The sequence below is a fragment of the Gossypium raimondii genome, chromosome 13 (genome assembly GCF_025698545.1).
Source record: "Gossypium raimondii isolate GPD5lz chromosome 13, ASM2569854v1, whole genome shotgun sequence".
NCBI classification, from domain to species: domain Eukaryota; kingdom Viridiplantae; phylum Streptophyta; class Magnoliopsida; order Malvales; family Malvaceae; genus Gossypium; species Gossypium raimondii.
In genome coordinates this window covers 35,765,754-35,775,035 of record NC_068577.1, presented here as the reverse complement: position 1 = coordinate 35,775,035, position 9,282 = coordinate 35,765,754, and the positions used below count along the sequence as shown (strand labels likewise).

At 30.2% G+C, this 9,282-nt stretch overlaps 1 protein-coding gene across 1 annotated transcript; it reads left to right on the top strand.

Annotated features, from left to right (window-relative positions):
• The first annotated feature begins 1,020 nt into the window (after positions 1-1,020).
• On the top strand, positions 1,021-1,978 carry LOC128036179 (protein FAR1-RELATED SEQUENCE 4-like). The gene is made up of 2 exons (XM_052627079.1): positions 1,021-1,369; positions 1,506-1,978. Exons 1-2 carry the CDS (start codon positions 1,021-1,023, stop codon positions 1,976-1,978), a joined length of 822 nt encoding a protein of 273 aa, XP_052483039.1.
• The last annotated feature ends 7,304 nt before the right edge of the window (positions 1,979-9,282 follow it).

Here is a 9,282-nt window from a genome sequence, read left to right as displayed (position 1 = left end):
TTGCTTTTAAAAAGTACTTTTGAAAAGTGCTGTGGAAAAGTGCTTTTGAGAAGTGCTTTTGAAAAGTTTGGTTTAAAATTTGAGTGTTTAGCATTGCTGTCAAAAAGTGCTTTTGAGAAATAAAACATCCATTTTAGACATGTTATTATCAAGTAACAAATATGCATTTAAATAATATTTAAATTAGTTAATATTATTTTATTTTAGTAAGAATATAAAAAAATTATTATAACTTGTTGTTAATATTTTAATATATAAAATATAAATTTTAAATATTTTTAAGCAATAAATATTATTTTTTTATAAAATTTAATTAGAATATATAAACTATATTTTAAATATTTAAATATAACCATTAAATATTTGTAATTAGTATTTAAAAAATATTTTTTATTTTAATTAATAATTTTAACACAATTGTAATTAAGCACTAAGAAAAAAAAAGAAAAATATTATGTTATTGGAATGGTGAAAAAGTAATCAAGCACCAAAAGTGCTTTTCGAGAGAGAAAAAGCTAAAATTTTTAGCTTCTCCTTTTCAGAAGTGCTTTTGAAAAGCACTTCTGAAAAGCTAAAAATTTCAACCAAAATCAGCTTGTTCTTCACAGCTTTTCTTTCAAAAGTGCTTTTGGAGTTAGAAGTGTTTTTTTTAAGCAATGAAGAACTGGCCCTTACTCTTACATGTCAAATAAAGTTGGTGGAACTAAAAATGTTAGATTTACAAAATGAGATTGTTATAATTACATTTACAAACAAAAGATGATGATGATTGAAGCTGGAGATGGTCAAAGTTTACTTAACCATTTCAAGGTTAAAGCAAGTGAAGATCCAATGTTTTTTTACACAGTTCAAGTGGATCAAGAAAATCGAATGACAAACTTTTTTTGGAGAGATGGTAGATCAAGAATTGATTATGATTGCTTCAGAGATGTTGTGGTTTTTTATACAACTTACCGTACCAATAGATATAACCTAATATGTGCTTCCTTTGTGGGTATTAATCATCATCGACAAACAATAATGTTTGGGTGTACATTTTTGCGAGATGAGACTGTTGCTTCCTTTGCATGGTTGTTCAAGTCTTTCTTGCAATCAATGGGTAGTCAATCACCGAAGACTATAATGACTGATCAGGATCATGCAATTAGCAAAGCAATAGGAGAAATCTTTCCTGATTCATGTCACAGATTATGTTTATGGCACATTTCTAGGAATGTGCCTTCACATCTTGGTAATCTTAATGGAAATGCTACTTTGCATGCTTTGTTTTATAAGTGCATACAAGGTTGTGAATCCGAAATAGAATTTGAGAAGACTTGGGAAAAAATGATAAATGATCATAATCTTCAAGATTATTCATGGTTGAAAGGTTTGTACAAATGTCGTGAAAAATAGAGTATTGCTTTTAGCATCGATATATTTTCTTCTCAAATTAAATCTTTTCAAAGGGTTGAGATTACAAATAATGTTTTGCATGGTATTTCTAAAGCCACTACTTCTCTTAGTGAGTTTTTTTGAATTCGAGAATTTAGTGGCAAGATGGCGTTCTTCCGAAGCTGAGAAGGATTTTCAGTGTAGAAATGGCTCAATCACGTGTGCAATTAAAAATTGTGGTATTTTGTCTCATGCATCGAAAGTTTATACTCATGAAATATACAAGTGCTTTGAGAAAGAATTTCTTGATGGTGTTCCATTAATATGGAGAGAAGTTGCTCAAAATGGTACAACTTATACTTTTGAAGTAATGATGGATGAAAAAAGTTCAAGAGTTCGAACAGTCCATTTTAACACAGCTACCATAGAGATTCATTGTACTTGCAAGAAGTTTGCTTTTTGTGGCTATCTTTGCTCTCATGCTTTACTGATTCTTAGTGTAAAAAATGTTAAGAAAATTTTTTATCGGTATATCTCTCGAAGATGGACTAAAGATGCTGAAAAAGACATGTATGGTGGTAATGTTGTTGAGTTTTCACAATAGTATAATACGGAGGCTGAAGTTGTATTTCGTAATCGTATGATCCAATTTGCTTATGATTTGATTATAAAAAGTCAAGAAAACGAAAAAACAAGAAAATTTTGTCAGAAGATTTTATATAAAGGTGACATGGAAGTTGAGAAAGAATTGACAAAGTTATGTGTCTCTAAGAATAATGAGCTCAAAGAGAATGAGACAAATGCAAGAGCAGTCATTCGATCTAGTAAGTATCTATATAATCAAGAATTTTAAATGATTTATGTTTTTCTTACGTTAAGTGATAATTGTTTTATTTTTTATTTAGAAAACGTGAAAAGGTCAATAATTGAAGAATTATCGAGCAATGCTGACCATGTTGTAAAAGTGGGTGATAGTAAAACTTCTCCAATCTTAGATCCACCATGTGCTAAGCCGAAACGGGTCTCTAATTCTAGACTTAAAGGTCACATTGAGAAAAGAAAATCAAAAGCATCCCAATTTCACAAACCCAGTAAGTAATTTGATTATAAAGTTACACTTTGTGGTAAATTTGTTTTTTAATTACATTTATTTTAATAAATGTTATATTTTATATAGGAAAAAGAAAACAATCAATAATTAGAGAATTCTTAGATATACTCATTGGCTCTACTCTAAGTTATGAAAATTTTGTAAGTATAAAATTAATTAGTCACATATTACATAGAAGTATTTCTATTGTTTGTTATACATTATTAACTCTCTTTTTTTTGTCGGTATTATAGGTCATTCCTGCAATGATGATGCCAGTAAACAATATCTATGCATATCCATGTCAAAATCCAATGTAATTTTTCAACATGGTAACCACAACCGATAGTTATGTTATATCTATATTTTCTTAGAATGCCATATAAATAAAATTATTTGTTTTTCTTTTAAGACCCCAAGTAGCAGTTGGTGTTTAAGTGGTTCAAATTTACATTATAATAGCATGCAACAAGCTACTGGTGTAATAGCTGCAAATTCGTGACAGGTATTCATTTTTTATTTTATTTGTAGGTATTTAGTATATTTGATTTTACATCAAATAGTCAAGTGAATTTTTTTCGTTAAACAACTCCTTTAAAATTTAGTTTTGTGAATTTAATTATTTTAATCAATTAATTATAGGAATCACTTATACGTAATCGGGATATCCATATCCTAACCGTTAATCATAGGTTTATTTCATATTAGCGCTTATTCCTTTATCAATGACTTATATTTGTATATAATTTTTTTTTTGTATTTGTTCCAATGATGTAGGATAAAGCCTTGGATTGTCTTCTTGAAAGTTAGAAACATATATCATGGTGAAGTTATATTGTTACAACAAAGTCTAGATTTGGTGCTTAATGACAGTTGATATTAGACTAAATGTGTTTTTGCACTTCCTTATTTGAGGTTCTTTCATTAAGTGTTGAATTCTTTGGCTATGCTTTTTTGGTGTTCCATAATGAAATTTAAAATATTTTTTGGTTTTACATTCTAATGTTAATTTCTTATATCATCTTATCAAGATTTTTTGCAATGAGTTATTTTTCCTTTTTTTAACGTATAATTTCATTAATGAAATCACTACACCATTAAATCAATAGATAACAATTCTAGAACAATATTAGCTCAAGAGCATACAAAACAAAAATTAAAAGAAATAATTATAGAACATATTCAATTCATATACTTGTCAAATTTGTACACTTTCTTTAGCCAATCAAAGCCAAACTATTTGAAAACAAAATGGTTAAACATTGTTGAATAATGCCATTGCTTCTAAACAATGTCTAGTCCAATGGTACAACTGATCTTATTCTAACTAGTGGTGCCATGGAAGTGGGACGCATACCGCCAAGGTTCGTTCTTTCGAACCTGGGTCTAGTTGAAAATGACGGAGCTCTTGTTCTCATTCTTCTTGGTAGTAGGCACTTTAGTTGATGTCGGCCTTTAAGTGTTCGGTCTCATGGAAGAAACAGGGCTCAACCATGCATGAAAAGGTACAATTATAGCTTAATCCACATCAAACAGTTGTGTATACTCGAAGATTTAACCCAGCTCTATGAGTAGTCTCTTGAAGCAAATTCTTATAGACACCAGTTTTTGATCCCACAAAAGTTTTAATGGCAAGGCCATGCAGGGACTTACCTTCATAAATCAACAAGAGATTTCTAGAAGCTGATATAACGTTCACAAGGGTGATAGAATCGCACATAACATCCATTACCTGCCTCATCCAATTAAATGTTGCTAAAGCTTCTCGAAAATGGCCATTATTTGTACAACCAACAATTATAGTGTTCCACCAGGCAATATCCTCTTCAGCAAAAATTTTGTCAAACAACATTAAAGCAGCTGATAAGTCCCCAAAATTAATGTACATGTGCATGAGGGAATTAACCATAAGAATATTGCTTGAAAGCCCTGCCTTTATCTCCAGGTAGTTAATTGATTTACCAAAATGACGGGAATCAGGGGAAATGCAAGGCAAAATAATAGCCAGGTCAGTTGAAAAACTCAACTGTAAACACTGATGGGTCAGTGTCTTAAATAAACTTTGAGCTTTTTTTGAATACCCATTCTGGCTGTAGCCAGAGATCATTACATTCCATGAGACTAAGTCTCTTTTGGGGATAGCATTAAATAAAAGCTCAGCCTTGACTATACAATTACATTTTTGGGGATAACATTCAGAGGTGTTAAGAGACAAAATTATAAAAATTTCTCGTTACCTTACATTTTTTTTCCTGTTCTTTCACTTTCTAATCAACCAAACAGAGACTAAAATTTCGATCACATGATTCAAGCACCCAATTCCTAAATAAAACAAATTCAAGTAAAATGACAATATTTTTTCTTTTTCCTGTTGAAAACTTGAAAGTTAGATTCCTCCCTGGCTTTAGTGATAATTAACAAAAAAAAAAACAATTGTAAATTCTAAAATTTAGACAAATCAATACCAACATATGTTTCTAGTAAAAAAAAATCCCACCCTCAAGCTCTCAACAACAACAACAACAAAGGGAAAGAAAAAAAAAACCATTATTCTCCCTTTCTCTGTTCATTATCATCCACTAGTCTTATTGTTCACTTATCTTTCAATCTCTCTTTTATCAAATGGCAAAAACCCAGAATGATAATCAACTCGCTATATAAAATGCAAAACCCCCATTGACAAAGAGAAAAGATTTGAGATACAAGAAGCTAGTCGCTCCCCACTGCATATATATTGACAGAAATTTCAAAAGGGTTGCTCTTCACAATTTTACTTTTTTTCCAATAAATAAATAAAAATTGTTATGAGCGAAAATAGGAACAAACCAGATTAAATAATCCCTCTATTTTTTTGCTCAGCCTGTAATCTTTCCATTGATGATGTTGAGAAAGAATGAAGCCCTAAATCTTTTTTTTCCTAATAGTGAGTAGACGATAAAGATGGAAAAAATTGGGAAAATCACCAAAACCCTAACAAAGACGTTTGGTTCATTTGTATAGGAATAGATATGAATAGAGGTGTAATGGAATAGAGGTGTAATAGCAAATCAATTGTTTGGTTGAATGTAATGGAATAGAGCGTAATAGTATTCTTGTGTTTGGTTGAATGGAATAGAGGTGTAATAGCATAATGGAAAAAACTAAAATGGCTAGAATACCCTTAGCATAAATTTGTTTTGGTAAATGATTATTGTTATTGTTATTTAAATTTTAATAAGATTATTAATATCAATAATAAATAATTTAATCATATTTAAACATAATTATTATTAAATATATTATAATTAAAATATATAATTTAATAAAATTCTTAATAATCAATATTCTTATATGAATTTACTCAAATCATAATATATGATACTATAAAATATAAATTAACATAATTATTATTAAATATATTATAATTAAAATATATAATATAATAAAATTCTTAATAATTAATATTCTTATATGAATTTACTCAAATCATAATATATGATACTATAAAATATAAATTAACATAATTATTATTAAATATATTATAATTAAAATATATAATTTAATAAAATTCTTAATAATTAATATTCTTATATGAATTTACTCAAATCATAATATATGATATTATAAAAGATAATTTGAAATAATTAATATTAAATATATTTTAATTAAAATATATGATTTAATAAAATTTAAAATAATTATAACTAATAAATTATCTAATATGAATTTGTATAATTTAAAATAATTATTATTACATATAATTTAATAATAACATATAATTTCATAAAATTCTTGATAATAAATTTTCTTATATGAATTTATACAATTTAAAATAATTAATATTAAATATAATTTAATAATGATATATAATTTCATAAAATTCTTAATAATAAAATGTTCTTATATGAATTTACTAAAATCAAAATATAACTTAAGAATTATATTCTGCATAAACATAACTAACTTATATTAAGAAAAGGTTAGATGAAAATGAAATTCTACATCATAATCCATATGTTATATAGTTTTACAACATCAAAAAGTTTGAACATTGATTTTTAATAGTGAGAAAGAAATCTTCTGACCCATTCCAATCGCGCAACAGAAGGTAAACTAAAGAAAGCGATCATTTGAGTTGAATGATCTGGAATTTTGCTCAAAGCTTCATACCGCTGATCGTCAATTAAACCTTCAATTTCCCATAAGATTGAATATAAATTTGAAGCTTTCTCTTCCATCTTTTGATATTCTTCTGACTTCTGCTGAACTACCACCTCGGAGGCAATACTCCTACTGATTTGATCGCCAACGGCCTTGATGTTTTCGGCCAATAAAGTGGCAGCCTCATCAAATGAAGAATACATATTATCACGAGCAGTTAGCCATCCTATCACATTCTCAATGCATATGTGTAATACCAATATCTCAATATCAATGCAACAAGTCTCCAATGGCATGAATGGCATACGAATTCAGTTGTTGTATCATTAGAGTACCCTTAACATGATGCAATGCTTCCAAACAATTTATTTCTAACAACACATCACAACGGCTATGGATTTTCCGAAACAACAAAGTATAACAGAAAAATTATTATACTCAATGTCAAAAACAAGATGAAACAACAAAGTATAACACCAAAATTTCAAACAAAATCTCACCGTCCAATTGTACAATTTTTCAGTGTTTCAAACCACATATCAAACATAATACGATTGGTGAATCCGGTTGAAGACTACACACAATGGCCTCTCTTTGTTTTGCGATATGTTAAGGAGTTTTCATTGTCAAGACATCAAATATAAATCCTAAAACTATGTCGTGATGTTGAAAACACACTTTTGACATAAAATGCATGAACAGGACCGCTCCTTAAGTTCCTACTGTTTTTTTTCCATGTAATTTCTCTTTACTTCTGTGTTAGCCCCTCTCATATAATCATTTTCTCATATTTCAAGATCAAAAGTAAATGGCACACAGATGCTTCCCATGCAATGAAAATGATGATTTATAACCCTCTCTAATCATGCCAGAGCCCAAAAACTTGATCTTTAGAAATACCAATATGAACATGCCACAATCCAAGGCAAAGACAGACAAAGAATGAAAAGTTCAAGATTCATACCTCAAACCAAACGCCGAGACCGAGAGAAAAATGAAGCAAAGGATCACAAGAATCAGCGATGAATTACACCTTTAAGACGCAAGTCAAGCCGCTAACGAGCATGCATGCTCGGATCACAAGAATCAAGAAGTGAATTACAATTGCAGCTATGTCATTGAAATAGCGAAAAGGTTTAGACTTGTTCACGAAATTTACAAAGTTAAATCAACAAGAAGCATGATTCAACAAACTGCTACAAACTTTCGAAAGAAGATGAATTTTTAAAACATGAATTTTAACCATATTAGTGAACATTTGAAGCACACAATTCCAAGGAAAAGTGGAGGGATGATATCAATTTCCTCTCTTTTGGATTTCTATTTGTTAATGACAAATGCAACCTCGATTTCACTACTCCAACATAAATAGAACAGGTAACAATTTTATAAGAAACCAAATCAAACAAATTTCCATAATTAACTCCAGAGTTGATCCAGAAGCGGATCTCCTTCCGAGCATAAGAGTAAATTTCTAACGCCAATAACTAATTTAACTTTAAAATCCATTGGCATGAACTAATCAAATTTGTGTTAATAATAGATCTGATTCGTTTTCTACAAAGATATCTGAAGCAATGCATCAAAGCAAGCCACCATTCTTGAATACAAGCGCCTCCAAGACTCAACAACCAAAAATCTAAAATCGAACTCTAACAAGAAAAACAATTACAAGAAAATGGCGAAAAAATGGTTTGAAAAGCAAAACCCTTAGCAAAGAAAAAATGTTTGGTAGAGAGAAGATCTGTATGTATTTCATGGAAAGGAAATAGTTTTCTTTTCTTTTTCTTTTAGATCAAATTTGTTGAGATAAATAGAGAGAGAGAGAGAGGAACCCTTCGGAAGAGATAACGAAGGAAATTTCTTGTAGCGATTGAGTCGACCGAAAAAGAGTTTCAGATTAACATCAATTGGCTTGAGTTTGAGAGCAGTATAAGGAAGCATCAATTTTCTCAAATCCATTTGAAGTTACCTAAGAGGAGCAGAAAGCTTCCTCCTCAAAAACACAGAACTCTTCCGGATTTTATTCCCAGTGATATGGTCTGCATTCGGTTGCTGTTGCTACTGCTTTTTCACAATTGGCTTAACAAAAACCTTCGTCTTTCTCTTTTTTTTTGTTTAAATTCAAATACCAGAACATGATTTAACCAAACCAACAAAAAAAACAAAGAACCCCCAAAAAGATCGTAACTCTGTAAAAATAGGCCTAAATTGAAAGCTGAGTAGACTAATTTTGGACTTGAAAAGAGTTGCTCAATGCTAAAGTTAAAGAAACGAGCCATACCTCGAGGAGGGAGACGCCGCAACTGCTCGAATGGAGTATTGAAAGAGAAGAAGGGTTTAGGGTGGGTTTTTGAAGAAAGGGCAATTTTCACTAGCAATCTTTGTTGAGATTACTCACAAAGCGATCCGAGACGGTGGAGATTTGGTTCGAAGAAAACTGCTATTGATGTTGGGAGGGAGAGGGTGGGGTGGAGATGGATTTTGGCTGGGGAGGGTAAAACAGAGACGACTAATCCTTACTTTTGGAACGGATTAGAAATCGTTGTTGAAGCAGAGAAAATGAGGAATACATCCGTAACATAATAGGCCTGTAATAGGCAATACATCAAACCAAACACGGGATTAAGTAGGGCCCACAGAATAAGGGTGTAATGGCTAATCCATTACACCAAACC